Here is a 16379-nt window from a genome sequence, read left to right on the forward strand (position 1 = left end):
AGCTGATCTTACTGATCTCTGCTGATTATAGAATACATACATTTGGCTAGGTGAGCATGTGCAACCTCAGCTTTTGTGGGTTTCAAAATGTCCAAAAACATACACTCTGGAATTAGTCAGAGACCTACTTTAAGTGATGAAGCCTATTCCAATTTAAAATCTTCTAAACTAAAGATTTCATATAATGTGTGCTACTTACAGAACAATGCAAATGCAAAACCAAACAAGGGGTGAAGTATATCAGTTTGTAGTTTGAGAAATCATCACCTCACAGAGCTTCAACTGGCAGCTTGATTAAATGGTACAATTATGAGCCAGACGGTGCCGATATGTGGTTAATACTTCAGGCTGCTGTATGAAAATTTGATATTTTCCGCAAAGTCTTCTGTATGGAATAGCCTTCAAGCCTTCAATAAGAATATTCCGATGAGTTTTTGAAGAAAGTTCCCTCTTTGAGAAGGATTTGCTATTAGATTTGCGCTTAGCAACCTTCCTGTTCTACAGGAATGCAACCAGAATACAAGCTGGTTGAGTAACGTCCCCTCGAGTTCTGTTCATTGACAAAGACTCATTCAGACTGATGGCAATATGTTGGCAATGTGTTTACATTTATAAATTAGACAGCAATTATTTGCAAAGCTTTGATAATCTCAGAGTGATTCCAGTCAGTCTAAGTCTGCGTCAGTCTGCGACTGTTTGCAGAAAGGTTGCCTCGTATCAGATGACCTTTGCAATCGCCTTGCGATCAAAAGTGGTCATAAGTGTGCAACACCCTCAAGCTCCAGGCAACCATTTACTCAGCACAAGTTGCAATCGGTCGTAGAATGTGAAAAAAATAACCAATACAATCACCAGGCAGCTCCCGATTTTTTTGTAGATGCAAGAAGGTTGCAGTCCTATTTTTACTTGCGTGACTGAGCCATTAGTTTGCTCTGAATTATGAGGTAGTTAGCTAAGTGTGTCCAGTCTTGGATGGTTTTTCGGTTGAGCTGATTTAGTTTAAGTTTGCTTGACTGATGTTATCTTAGGATGGTGGTGGATGAGATGAGCCTTTTGTTTATAGTATTCCCATGGTAGTTTCATTTAATTTTAATAAAATGTTGATATTTGGTATTGATATATTGATATTTGCCTGTATTGATACATCACCACACAAAATATCACAAAACCATACTGTATCAATTTTCTCCCACTCCTAGTAAATACAGCCTTTGGACAATGTGTACAAGAGTTTGTCTAACTGCTCAAAAATCACATAAATCTGCTGCTTATAAAAATAAAAATAAAAAATCAGGCATCCATCCATCTGGACTTACGTTTCAGAGAGGTTAAAGACCTTCTGGGAATCTCCACTCACAATGTGATATCTGATCGGATCATTCTCTCTGTCTGTGGCCTGGAGGAAGAAAAAAAACAACAGGAGTCTGAAGGTCATAGGCTGAAGGGTACGAAACAGGACAGCTGAACTGAAAGGATGCTGCACTGGAGTGAAAACAAGCATAGTGTAGGATGTGAAACGGAATGAAACGTCGGAGTAAAAAAATCTGTTGTCTAACGTACAACATATACCGACATTGGAAAAGTCACATCGAGTGCCTTGTGTGAATCTGTGACTCACCTGCAGATTGAGGAGAATAGCTCCTATCCTCATAGCTTCGCTGACTTCTAGGCTGTATGTCAGAAGAGGGAAGCGTGGGGGGCTCTGATTGTTGGGTGGCAAAACCTCAATGTAGACTGTTGTGATGGAGCTCCTGGCAGAATTAAAAGGCACCAACCCACTATCAGTTTCTGTTTGACAAACTATTGAGCTGTAATGATCTATCTTGGCCATAGTACAGTCAAATATGTTAAAAATATGTTAAAAAAATAGGGTATTTACCTTTTACAAATACCTTAAAATGATCTTTATTTTGATTAATTTCTTAAAACAGATTTAATATTCATAAGTCTATACACATCAGTCCTCAATGACACAGCAAAATTATTTTTTAAAATTTAATAAAACAAACAAACTTTAATTTCATAGTTGGTTAAAGCATGCTTTCTTTGCTCCAAGTTGGGCATACATTTGTTTTGTGAATTTTTCACGATTCTTGGCAAAACTGTTCAAGCTTAACAAGGTTGTTTAAGGACTATCAGTGCACAGCCACTTCCAAGTCTCTTAAAAGAATGCTGTACTGGGTTTAGGTCCAGATTCTAGATGCTTTGACTGGGTTGTTGACTTGCTGGCTTTAGGGGATGAAATTGAGACCCAATTACTCCTTGATCTGTGTGGCCATATCTAGGAAAATTGTTCATGGTTCCAAACTTTTTCTATTTGAGAATGACAGAGGATACCATGGCCTTGGGTAATTTCAATTTTTCATGTGTCCTTCCTACATTTGATCTTATACACAATCTTGTCTCACAGGTCTACAGTCATACCTCTGGATTGTTTTTTTCTCTGACATACACTGTCAGGTGTCACATTGTATATGCAGTCAATTTAGTTATAGGCACAGTCAGTCATCACTTAACAGAAACTCTTTGCTTTCCCTTGACAGAAACACCAGAGCTTAACTGACCCTTTGCTAACCCCCTCCATGAAACAGCTACTCTCAGATTCAACATTAGCAACCATTACTTGGTGTGGGAGGCTTGTCAAGCTTCGAGGATAAGGAAAATGTCATATATATGAAACCTTCCGAGTCCAGCAGCAGACAACAAGTGCCAACTTTCAGGATAAGTTTTTTTGCTGTCTCAAACTAAAACTGCAAGAGGGGAGATGTCAAGCATGGATGTAACTGTAGACAGTCTCACTTGCAGGTAAGCCAAAAATGATGCTAACCAATATTAGGTAGCTTAGCACATCTTTCTTAGAAAAGAAATAGCTGAATAATAATCACATGCTTCTTGTGTTTTACAAGATCCAAATGTATGGCTCAAAGCCCTGAAGTGGAAGCAATATCCTAGGATGCTTTACACAAATGGACACTACTGTGCAAAATCTTGAGCTACCCCTCACTTCATTATATTTTGCTTCAAGGGGGTCAGACAAGAAAATCATTTCAATAGTTCTCCAGGCTTTTGGAATGAATTTTGACATTGGTTGCTTTTTCACTCATTTTTAGTCCAGTCCTTGTAGCTGACCATTATTTAGAAGAATGTTTTTTTTGGAGGGTTTTCTTTTTTGGTGTTTCTCAAGCCACTTAACACTGATCTATGAAACATTGCAAAGTGCTGTTATAGTAAAGTCAGTGAACACGTGTGTGAAGTTTGATGGTCTAGCTTGTGCAGTATGCATGTATAATGTGAATCTGAACATCCTAGGTGAGATCATTCTGGGGTTATCATGGTCACAAGATTTTCTGAAAACGTGACCTCTGACCTTTAGCTTAAGGTCAAGGTTGTTCGAGATTCAAACTTGTCCGAGATTTTTAGTTGATGCATCTATGGTGTGAATTTGAACATCCTAGGTCATTGTTTATGAGTTATAGCCAACATTTTCGTTTTGGTGGAACAGCTGCTTCTGCTGCCGATGCTGCTGATGCCGCTGTCGCCACTGATGCCAGCACCAAGGCTACAACAATAGCTAGTGTTTTTCTTCAAAACAGTCGAGATAAAACCATCTCCAGCAGATGAATCATCTGGCCCTTCAGTTGATCTATATACTTTTCACTGAAGTCTCATCAGAAATGGTCTCCGTGGAAGGGTGGCTTGAAATCTTTAGCAATATGTATGGAGGAAGTCAGGAGAGAGGTACAGCAGTGAGTGTCTATAGCTATCTGGGAAACACGAGCCCAGACCTTGTTGAAGTAGTGTGGGATCATCTTGACAGAGTACAAAACAAAAGGCAGCCAACATTCAAAGAATTTTGTCCTTCAAGAAGCCTGGAGAACTATTCCTGAAGACTACTTAAAGAAATTGCAAGAAAGCCTGTCTATAAAAGTTCAGACTTTCAGAAAGTTCAGATCATTAAAGGTGGTCATGCCAAATATTAACGTTTAAGCTTCTTAGAATTGTTCAAACTCTGTTTTGCCTTATTTACTGTATTTGCATGTGTTTTTGAACTTGTTTCAATAAATCGCTGCACCTATTTCCCATTTTTCAAAATATAAGTGGGAATCACTTAGCTACTGTAAGTGCCATTTGCAAGCAGAATAACAAAGTTTCTGAATATCTATGGCAAATTGGATATGTTAGCATTGTATTTTTAATAAATTCACAAAATGCTCAAGACATACAAAAACTGTTTTTACTCTGTCACTAAGAACTTGTGTGTGTAGACTGATGGAAAAAAAAAATGGAATCCATTTTAAGATGAAACTAAAAGAACAAAATCTGAGAAACTTGAAGGCAACTCAAACGCACTGTGTGATGACACATCAAAGCTCACTTGTGTTGAGTTTTAACTGCAGAGATGTAGAAAAGGAGTTTTGGTTGTGTTGTAGTTTTCCTTTGTGGTTGACAATGGTATAATGAAAGTTTCATTAAGTTTCAAGATCAAGCCTCTCATGAATCCTTAAATTCAGCCTTCTTTTTAGTTTCATATAAACACAAAAGTGTAAATTTTTTTATTTACAGCATGTCTTGTTGAGCTGGTACTTAAATGATGTACTGAACATGAAGTGGCATCAGCAGTACAGTGACCAGTTTCTCACCATGTTAACCTCAGCCTGTAAAAACTCAGCTTGTAAAAAGCTTATATTAAATTAGATAAAACTGGCAAAACTATTCATGCAGAATGCACCAACCTCATGAAACTGCACACAAGATAAAAAAGAGAAACAAATTTGCCTTGAAAAAAAAGAAAAGGGCATTTTTAAAAAAAAAAAAAAGGAAAAAAGTACTGAACTGTACATGACATTAATCACAACAACAAAACTCTCATTCAATCAATGCAGAACTCTGGAATGTCCAAAGAGATCACTCGTAAGCATTTTAGAAAGGTGTACTTTACCTTCTCTGGGTCTCTGGTGCATTGTCAGAGGCCCTGACAGTGAGCGCGTAAGATCGCCCGACAGTTAAAGTGACACCAGGTGCCACAGTGATGCGTCCAGTGCGATTACTAATGATGAAATGTCCTTGGGCGCCAGCCAGTATCTCATAAGTCACCAAACCATTCAGTCCCTCATCTGCATCTGATGCTGTCAACTGAGAAAAATGAGGGGGATATGCATTATATACACAGTACTTTTGTGTTTTTTTTCTGTAGTTTTATAGAGGTTTGCAGCTCCCAGAAATATGTTTACTGAATGAGTCAAGCAGTCAATATTTATCAATATGGCAGGCAGGGGGTTGTTACTTTCTTTAGCACATCAGTTGCCGAGGTATTGCCAAAATTATTTGCTGAACAATATCAGCTAACAGATACATGGTGTTTATTTATTGTATAGACAGAAATACAGAGTCTGCATTTAGGTGAAAGCAACTCTTAGTGATTTTTCTGTTGGACTTAATGATCAGTAAAGTTTGGAAGTAGAAGCAGAGTGCCTTTCACATAATGCTAAAAGACAGCTGACAGATATAGTTCTTTTGGTAAGTGTGATGGAAAAAATTATACATCAATATATCATTTATTTCATGCTCTCATATCAAACAAATTAAGAAACGATCGTTTCTGTCAAGGAAAATTATTTAGGACATCCTGCTGCTTGTAAATATGAGCCTTCATAGTGTAGCTGGCTTTATATCTTTAGGGCCTTGAAACTTTAATCCAAGTTACCGTGACCTCTTTTTCCATGCTCCTGTCATTGGAGTAAGAGCTGTAGCATCAAATAAGCAGCAGAATCCTCAGGGGGCTGCAGCTCTCATAAATGGCTTATAAAAATCGGTTAAGCGGTCATACCAGGCACTCTGTGACCCCTGGCCTCATTTCAGGAAGGGTGAAACGGCTGTTTTTTAAAACCGATTAAACTTGACCTTTTCGATATCTGACATTTTTTTCCTTTTCATTTTTTTCCTTTTTTTTTTCTTTTTTTGAGGAAAGGCCGTGCTGAGAGGACAGATCAGCTGAAAGATGAAAGGATCATGCTTTGACTACCAAATGAGACAATGACAGAACTCTTCACTCCTTCTTTGTAGCAAACTAGGGTTAGGGATAAATGTTTTGGAGAAGTCCTCTCCTAGAAAAAGATGCCATAAGGTGTTTGTGCGAGCTGCACATTATGAACTATAGTTAGGTTTCCAAGTCAAGCAGCCTTCTGCATCCCTGTAAATATGTGCATGTAAATTATGAGCTGGTGTTGTCGCCTTCACATGGAGAGACAACAATTTCCAAAGCCTAACTGAATATTCCCTATTCCTTGTTTTTGTTTCTAACCCGAAAAAAATGGTGAGTGAAAAATGTCGTTTTCACTCACCATTTACTTTTTTCATGCATAGATGCGTGCATTAAAGAAGAGAGAAAATGATATCACGACCTTTAAAATCAGTGCACTAATGAAATCAAAATGAACAATGTTCCTAATCCATAAAAATAATCAAAAGACCAAACAAGACAACAATCCTGTTTTTCTGAGCAAAATACTTTGTATGCAAGAGGGAGGATTGATTCATGGTCATCACGAATGTCTTCCACTATGAATTAACCAAGCCTGTGCACTGAAGATAGAGATAAAAGCATTTTCTCCGACTTGTCTGTCATGACTACAGATGAGATGGAGGGCACTATTCCAGGGGTTTGACTGTCAACACAGTGCACTGGATTGTTGTGATTACTTGTTCTGAGCGTGAAAGAACGTGTGCGAGAGAGATTCTGTGTGATGAGGACAAAGACAGAGGCGTGGAGTAGAGTGCTGGTGCAAAAGACCAAAAGGGAAGTAGAGGAGGCAAGAAAACGATTGTTTGATTGATTACCTGTAGCACCGTCTCCCCCGGCTGCATGTCCGTGAAGACTTCAACGCTGTAGGAGACCTTTTCAAACGTGGGGGTATTGTCATTGGCATCAATGACCAGGATGTTGACAGTTACTGGCCTGCTCTGCTGGACGCCATCTGATGCCACCATCTGTAAACACAAGAAAAAGGAATACTTATTGAAGTTTTAGAACTTGTGACCAAACAAAGTCCTTTTTCTCAAAATCAAGTGATTATTTTACTCAAGGGTTTCAGGATTTGATAAGCAAACATGTCAAATAACATTTTTACAACCCCCAAAACACTTTTGTTTGTTTATTTTTAATTCCTTTAACATTAGAAAAGTGCTTAGAGAAAAAAAAAAAAAAGAGAGAGAGAGTGGTTGTCTAAAGCTCGCCTAAAGGACAGATTGCAAACTGAACAAACCACATGTTTATTTGTTCCTGACAGCTCTGATCTCCAGTACTTGGCGAGGGAGAAAGAAAATGGACTGAGTGTGGCGTTGGAGGGGTTAGATCTAAACAACTGTGGCAGCAGCAAGAAATATATGTTTCTGTGTGGGGAATTACTTTCCCTCCCAAAATTTGCACTACGCATCGAAATTGAAATGACAAATCCTACTGGTTATCCTGTACATCGGGAGATTTTAGTAGCAACTAAACACTCACGGTGAAGGTGTTGAACAGAAACAAATGTCAAAATAAAGAACTGCACTTTCTTATCCTATCAAAATGTGTTTCTGTTCTTGAGCCAGCCCCATGAGATGCCAAGAAGTTTTAGGGAGATGAGAAGGAAAGCAGATTTGGATTTACTGAGACAATCCATACTTATATAAATGTGTAAGTATTGACTAATGTAAACCATGTCATGCCTGACTAATGTGTGTAGTGTCAGAGGTGGATTAAACTGCTTCCAGTGTGTGTGTGTGTGTGTGTGTGAGACATTTAACTGGAGAGAGGACCCATAGGCAGAATGCAGAGGCCAGCAAATCAGACACAAAACAAAAAAACACAAATTCAAAATTCGCCCATTACCTTTGATCTTGACCCCAGTGACCCCATATATAATTCCAACCTTACTTTGGTTATAAGCCATCTACCCATGAAGTTTGGTAAATGCAGGCCGAATGGTTCTCGAGTTACTGAACAGACACTTCAATGGACACCACCTGGATGCCTGCCCACCCACTCACCCACTCACCCACTCACCATGGGTGTTCACATAATAAGAATCCAAAAAGAAGCACAAGGAATGAAAGGTACACATTCATCCATCCATCCATCCATCCATCCATCCATCCATCCATCCATCCATTTTCTTCCGCTTATCCGGGGCTGGGTCGCGGGGGCAGAAGCCTAAGCAGAGAAGCCCAGGCTTCCCTCTCCCCAGCCACCTCCTCCAGCTCATCCGAAGGGACCCCAAGGCGTTCCCCGGCCAGCCGAGATACATAATCTCTCCAGCGTGTCCTGGGTCTACCACGGGGCCTCTTCCCGGTGGGACATGCCCGGAACACCTCACCCAGGAGGCGGCCAGGAGGCATCCTAATCAGATGCCCGAGCCACCTCAACTGGTACACATTCAATTCAATTTTATTTATATAGCGTTATTTAACAGTATATAAAACAGTCACCTCAAGGTGCTTTATATTGTAAGACCCTACAATAATAGGGCAAATGACAATGGGACGTGGGCACAATAAAAACCCAAGTAAAACAGACAACCATAAAGGAGAGAAAGGACCAAAAGCAGGAAGTTAAAGTTCTATTGGAAAACTAACCTTCAAAGTAAAAACAGAAGTAAACAAAAAAAGAAAAACACAAAAACAAAACACTATGTCATGAAGAATAAATGTGAAGACAAAGCATAAATTTTTTTGATCAGCGAACCACATCACTCTGCTTTTCAAGGTTAAGTGGAAAGATTTTCATATATTCTGAATCACTCATATAAAAAAAAAAGTGTGAACATGACCAATACATCTTTATAAGCATAACTAAGATGGGAAATAAGCTACAAGCTCATTTTCTAAACAAGCTGTTCCAAGCTGTGAGGGAAAAAAAGAAAGAAAAAAAAAACTACAACAACTGGTCTCCGTGTGCACCCTGTTGTGAGATGAGTGTGAGGCACGTCTACAAAGTGCAAAACCAAATAATACACAATTATTTAGTAACATTACTCTCAAAGAGTATAGAGGTGGAGCACTTCAACTCTGAGAGTCCACAAATTCCAGAGGAGGCGCCTTATGGTGGGAGAGAGTCCATCTGTCTCATCTTGGTTTCTCTTCCCAGGTCCCTGTTGGGGGCAGTGACTGGAACTGGATAATGAAAGATCTGGAGCCATGTGTTCTTGGCTTTCACTCCCACTGCTGTTCGGAGACTTGCGATGGTGGCACTCCCTGTACACATAATTTTGATAGCTATACGCCCACTGCTAAGAAGGCAGAAGATCTGAGAGGCATGGTAATGCCGGAAGAACATCCTGTTCCTGCTCACGGTCTCTTAGGTGGAACCAGGAGCTACTCGTCATGCGTCCCCTGTTGACTTACTTCACAGAGCTTTGGCCCCATTTTCCAAACATAGAAAAACTGAAAGTGCCAGCACTATACAAAACAGGGGTCTCCTGTTGTTCTGTCTAGGCTCCCACCCTCTTTCACAAGGCACCTCTTTTCAACAGAAGCAAGCCTGAGCCTTTATCTGGTCCAGCGGAGTGGGCATAACCAACATTTCCAGGTGCGTAGATAAAGATCTATAGCTCTATCGATGGTTAAGCTTTATGGCCATTCTATGTCATCTTGTCACAAAGGCTTTGGGGTGAGATTCAGTTTTGTGCATTCTTTGGTTTGGCACTTTCTGATAAGAGTCAGGTGAATAAAATCTTTTTTCAAGGTCCTGCCCTTTAAAAAAAAAAAAAAAATTATTCTTAGTCTTATATAAGAGTGAGTTCCTTATGTGTGTTACCAGACACACCATCAAACTATTAGAGAAGACAGGGATAAGGTTAAAATAGCAAAATCTCTCTTTTGCACCTAAAAACAAAGCATCGAGCAAAAGCAGTTTCTCATGTGGGCTCTGGCTGATAATGCAGTTGTGATGCAGTCACAACTACTATTTGTCCACCACAGAGGACATTCCCAGGGTAGGTTGCTGTCAAAACAGCATTTGTCTCACTGGTTGTGTGATGCAATCACACAGGCCTAGAGGCCACCGGCATCCTTCATACTATTGCCTTCTTCTCAAAAGCTCCACAGATGGATGGGTGGTGCAAACATCTGCACAGCAGAATCTTGGGCCTCTTTGTGCATGGGTTTCTATCAGTGCTTTAATGCATGTGCGTGTAAAAGGTGTCTAAATTTCATTCCGTTTTTTCCCACATCACAGGCCTGAATTGTGGCCCTTATCCCAATGATAGCTTATACAGGGTGTAGCCAAAATTAAACAAGATTTATTAAGTACTCTAAATCCAGATTCTATGAGTAATGTTAAGGTAAGGTAAGCTCTCAACTAGCTCCACATTTTAATGGAAGAATTCTCCCAACACTTCCTCACCTTCCTTGATATAAAATACCCTGCTGTAGCAGACCACCAAACCAAGAAGGTATGCATTTTATGACCCCAGAGAGCTAGAAGAAAGGACATCACGGTACCTCTTAAATTAAATTAAATTCAAGGACAAGAGCAGGGGAAAGCTGTATGCCTACTATACTCACAGTCTGAACTCATTAAACTTCTGTTTTAAGAATTCCAACATCACATAGAACAATAAATAGTAGACAATACTCCCAGGGATAACGCAGCCTACAGCACCCTCTCACCTTAAACTTAAATGTGTGTCAACATGCATACTGTCCAGATGACAATAAAACCTCCTCACCAAGGGAACGGCCACACTCTGTCATGATAATTTAACAGCTCAGACATGTTGCCATGTGATAAACCTTTGGCTCAACAAAGACTGGACAAAGAAAAAAAAACAAACACCTTTTTCCAAAGCACAAACCTGAGTTTCATTCTAAAGACTTAATTAAATCTTAGTTCAGTTAAAAAGAATTCACCGGAATAAAAAAAAAAAAGATCTTTAGAGTTTCTCTTTCATGGCCCTAGCTATCAGTGTCTTATAGACACAGAAGCACAATGACATTCCATTCGTCCCACTCTTCTCCTTCAGTCTTCATGTCTTTTCCCATTGTTTGTGTTCCTGGGGTTATGTCCTTAAGTGTGTTAGTGTTACATTTTCTTTTGTAACTGAATTTCACAGTTCATATGCAGTTTTAAAATGATTTAGTTTCATCTTGATCATCTCTTAAATATAAGCTTGCAAGGTTTGACATAAGAATCTCAGTAGTGTCAAGAGTTCAAATCTGCACCCTGTAATAATGTTTAATACATGGTTTACTTTCTTTAACAGGTGTATTATAAACATCACCTTAAAAACCACACTTTTGAAGTGACTTTTGTATTTGTATATGTATAAACACAGAGGTTTTGAGAACTTCCTGTATAAAAGCACCATCATTACATATGCAACTTTGAGTTCTTTTTTGTATGACACTAGAATCCACACTCACCCATGATTCTGCCTCACAACAGGTCATTACCTGGCTAAGCTGGATAAATCTCGCATGCATTCACCTCTTTTCACTCTCTCTGTGTTTCCTTAGATATTATTAATCTCTGGCTCTTCCACAGCATGTCTTTTGTCCTGTCTCCCTCTCCTTACACTAACTGGTCTGAAGTTTCTTCCTGTTAAAAGGCAGTTTTTCCCTCCCACTGTCACCAAGTGCTTGCTCATAGGGGGCTGTCTGATTGATGAAGTTTTCTCTGTATTATTGTAGGATCTTTACCTTACAACATAAAGTGCCTTGAGGTGACTGTTTTTGTGATCTGGCACTATATAAATAAAAATGAATACATGAATGTTTAGGCCAACGTCATGATGGTAGGACCTCCATGACCTATTTATTCATATGTTGCATATTTTCTCTGCAAGTTCTGGCTTTACAGTCATTCATTCAGCCACAGCATCTTTAGTTACGTAAGCAGTGAGTGTCTTTGTTGTAGTATTAGAAATACATCGTTTACAAAAACATTGCCTTTGCTCACTGTGATAATGAGAAACTACTATATGACTATACTATACTAAGCTGACCTTCTCTCCTCAACTGTGTTGCTGGACAGTGGTTTGACTGGTTATGCTTAATAATTCTGATTAATGCTACAGTATATATCCCCATAATCAAGCTAATTACCCTATATTTGTGAGCTGATGAAAAAGTTGCCTCTATTAATGGGAGCAGAACCCAGATCACAAATTTGTCATATACTGCCGTGGCAGACCTCAGGGGGAACCATGTGAAGGACACAAAAGGGTTTTCAGGACTTTGCATGTGAAAAAAAGAAAACCAGTAGCAACATCTCTTGGAGGGCTAGACCTATACTTTATCTACAGTATACTATAGATAAATACATATAAATCTATAAAAATCTATGTTAACAGATAGCCTCATTTTAAAAAGGCACACAAAACATAATGATTGACAACATCCTAGTAGTGCATGATACTGGTATACTGGTCTTAATTTCATGATCTGAATATTTCAAGTACCACTATACTGTAAGTCTGCGGCTAAAAAAGCTAACATTAAGGATAACTGAAACGCATAACAAGCAGCCTGTTAAGTACTGATTCTAATATAGATATAATATATCCTGAGAGAAAAATCAGCCATTATAAATCTTTACAAAGGTCCAGCTACAGAAAAGTGTTATTTTTACTGCAACAGAAAAGAATAATAGAAAAGAATAATAATAATAAAAATAAAACACTCAGTACTACATCAGTATCTAATTTTAGCTCTTACAAGCCACTCCCATCTACTGTTTCCCTGAACCTTATCTATGTGGTAGTCGACTCTGGCAAGTCACGGCTCAAGCAGCTGGAGCCTTGAACACTGATCGGGCTGTCGTCTTACCCTGTGGTTGTAGTGAAGTGTAGCGTTTGCCTTCGAGTGACTCACGCAGCCGTTGACTTAACGTGCGCTGCAGGTGTAGCAAGCAACAGGACATATTCTGTGGTGCACATACTCTGCCAGCGGCCTACCTTTTTAATATAGCAAAGCACTGAGCAGTATAAAGGTGTGACCATCAGGGCTGCGGTGGCACTGTCACATTACAATAACTTTCTCAGAAAATATCATGGTTTCATAGTAACACTGTGCTACAGAACAGATTTTAATATTATCACTTACACCAAGACTAATTACAACTCTGCGCAGTATGTTGTTTTCCCCCCATATCACAGATATGCAAATGCCTCTGTGATGACTACACATTTTCACACATTAGAAGATGTTGAAACTTGTGATTACATGATTAAACAAAATCCAGCAGTAGTAACTCCACAGTGCTGTGCTATATTTACAGTATGACTTTAATGGATTGTCATTTGTCACAGTGGTACAGTACTGTGCAAAAGTCTTGAGTCACCCCTGGAAAATAGGAAAAGGCGATTCACTGAAACACGTGCAAACATATACGCAAACAGAGTATACAGTACAAATTCAAACAAGCCTGTTAATGTCAATATTTGCTATGAACACATTTAATCTTCAACACAGCCTGAACTCTCTTAGGCAGCTTTCTTGTAATTCCTTTAAGCAGTTTTCAGGAATAGTTCTCCGGGCTTCTTGAAGGACAATTCTCTTCTTTGGATGTTGGCTGACTCTTGTTTCATTCTCAGTCAAGGTGATGCCACAATATTTCAATAATGTTCAAATCCAGGATCTGGAGATGCTAATCCATGCCTGATTGTGTTCCCTTCCATGTATGTTTTTACTGCATTGGCAGTGTGTTTGGATCATTGTCATGCTGAAAAATGAAGCCGTTGCCAGTCAGATGCTTTTGGTATTGCATGGTGGATCAAAATTTGATGGTATTTTTCTGCATTCATAATTTCATCAATTTTGACAAGATCCCCCACCCCACTGTCTGAAATGCAGCTCAAAACTGTGACAGAGGCTCCACTGTGATTTACAGATGGTTGAAGACACCACTGTTGTACCTCTCTCCTGACATCCTCCATACATACTGATGACAGACCGATCCAAAAATTTCGCATTCGCCATCATCACTCCATCAGACCTGTTGCCACTGACTTTCAGTCCAGTTCTTGTGCAATTTGGCATATCTCAGCCTTTTCTCCCCGTTTTCTGTCCTTAAGCCTGGCTTCTTGACAGCCACCCGTCCACTGAGACCATTTCTGCTGAGGCTTCAGCAAACAGTAGATGGATCATCTAAAGCGCCAGAAGCATCTCTCAGGTCCTGTCAGGTCTTTGCTGGAGTTTTCTTTTCTTTTTTTTCTATTTCTTAAGGTCATGACTTTCAGATACTGTTTGCCTGCTGTAGATAAGTTGTTAGGCCTGCCACTTCCTCTTTTGTCCTCTACTTATCCAGTTTTTTCAATTTTAGAGGACACACTGCACACCATGATGCAATATGCCAAGTTTTCAGCCAATAGTGCTTTGGAAATCACCTTGTTGGGGCAAAAAGAAGCTAATGTCCAAAGAAAAACTTTGAAAGACCTTCAGAAAGTCTAGAGAACTATTGCTGAAAGCCACTTTAAAAATTACAAAGAAATCTGGCTCCACTGAAGCAAAACATAAAGAAAAGACAGGTGGTTCAAGACTTTTGCACAATACTGTATATCACAAAACAGTCCAATACTGTACAGTACAGTACACCCAGTAACTTACATTATAATGTAGTATTAAAAAAAGAAAAAAAACTACACATGCAGAGAAATAAATGTAAACATCAACACCCCAGAAAATGTATAAACAGAACTTACTAGTCGCCTTGAGGCAACTGTTTGTTGTGATTTGGCGCTATATAAATAAAATTGAATTGAATTGAATAGTATTAAATTAATTAGCATTTAATGTGCTTAAAAAGGCATTACACAACTCAACTGTGATGAAGACAGTAGGGCCGATGCTACTAACTATCCAAGAACATAATATCTCTCTTTACTGAAACAATGCTGAATACTGAACAAAGTCACTTTTCTACAAACCTGTGTAATGACTATTTTAAAAAAAAAATGCAGCTGTACACAATCAGGCCACAACTGACAAGCTTCTCTGCTTTTACTGTAAAGTGTTGTCAGAATGGATCTTGAACTCAAAAGCATTCTTAGCACTTACCAGCTTTTAAGCTTCTCATACTTCAAACCAGAGAGAAAACCACACTGGATAAATAAAGCTGAGCACACATAGCACAAAAGGGTCAACACCGCACACACATAATAAATAAAACATACAGTACCAGTCAAAAGTTTGGACACACCTTCTCATTCAGTGGATTTTCATTATTTAAAAATTGTCTGTCTTGTAGATCAATAAAAAAGTCATTCAAACTATGAAGAAATAAACATGCAATTTAGTAAACAAAAAAACTGTTAAACAAACCAGATTATGTTTTATATTTTAGATTCTTCTAAGTAGGCACCTCTTGCTTAGATGACAGCTTTGCACATCTTGGCATTTTCTCAGTCAGTTTTATGAGGTAGTCACCTGGAATGGCTTTCAGTTAACAGCTGTGCCTGTCAAGAGTTAAGTTCTTGAATTTCTTGCCATCTTAATGTGTTTGACACCATCCGTTGTGTTGTGAAGAGGTAGAACATATTTTGGTTTGTTTAACACTTTTACGTTTATTACATGATTCCTTATGTGTTCTTTCATAGTCTGGATGACTGTATCTCCATAAACTGCTGGTGCTGATGTCACACACAACCAAAATATACCAAATCACTCCAGTTCAGACTCCTGTGGTCCCCAGAGAATCATTTCTACAGAGTTTACTGTAGGCTCACTGCTGCTTTGCTGATACTCTCTTATCCAAAACAATACCCCCATATGAATAGGGCTACTTAATTTTTGAGCAGGTTGCTACCTCTACAAACAAGTAAAACCGGTAAACCAATATTTCTCAGTTTCTGAAAAATAATAATTAATGGACAGATCATTACTTAGAAAAAGGATAATTCTAAATATATGTTAATATCACCAAGCACACAGAAAATTAAAGATAAAATACACATGGATCATTTCATGGGCATTTTCAAGTAATTGAGTGCAACTTGCAGCCTTTCTGTATTTGAGTTTTCTATATGTGCAGCATGTTTCTTGCTTCATAGATGATGTTAATCTGATCAATGTACTACTTGCTTTTGTTTGTGATTTATCTGAGATTCTCTGCCTTGCCAAAGTTTCTCACATTATGCACCCTTAAAAGCATAAGTGGAAGAAAATGGATGGATGGATGGATAACAATAAAATGAACATGCATCACACATTTTACTGAGCACACAAAACTTATGTGTCTCTGGTTCACCTTTGGATGAAAATGTATAAGTGGACAGACTGCCTTACTTCACTGCTACTGGTCCACTAATAAAGGTCATATTGCTCTGGAAGTGTCAGGTCAGCTTTATATCTCCAAGTGCCTCTTGGTATAGTGCTAATCTTGAACTTCTATTTAAATACACAAA

General features: G+C 38.8%; 1 protein-coding gene across 1 annotated transcript in view; it reads right to left on the minus strand.

The window, feature by feature from the left end:
* Nucleotides 1–16379, minus strand: part of LOC115793047 (protocadherin-15-like) — a 232811-nt gene that overhangs the window by 85504 nt on the left and 130928 nt on the right. Inside the window, exons 14-17 of the mRNA XM_030747761.1 lie at nucleotides 6838–6987; nucleotides 4940–5133; nucleotides 1619–1751; nucleotides 1317–1396 (exon numbers count right to left, since the gene is read on the minus strand). Of these exons, the coding sequence (XP_030603621.1) occupies nucleotides 1317–1396; nucleotides 1619–1751; nucleotides 4940–5133; nucleotides 6838–6987 (557 nt within the window). The remainder of the gene's footprint in view (nucleotides 1–1316; nucleotides 1397–1618; nucleotides 1752–4939; nucleotides 5134–6837; nucleotides 6988–16379) is intronic.

Source organism: Archocentrus centrarchus, chromosome 15 (genome assembly GCF_007364275.1).
Source record: "Archocentrus centrarchus isolate MPI-CPG fArcCen1 chromosome 15, fArcCen1, whole genome shotgun sequence".
Lineage (NCBI taxonomy): Eukaryota > Metazoa > Chordata > Actinopteri > Cichliformes > Cichlidae > Archocentrus > Archocentrus centrarchus.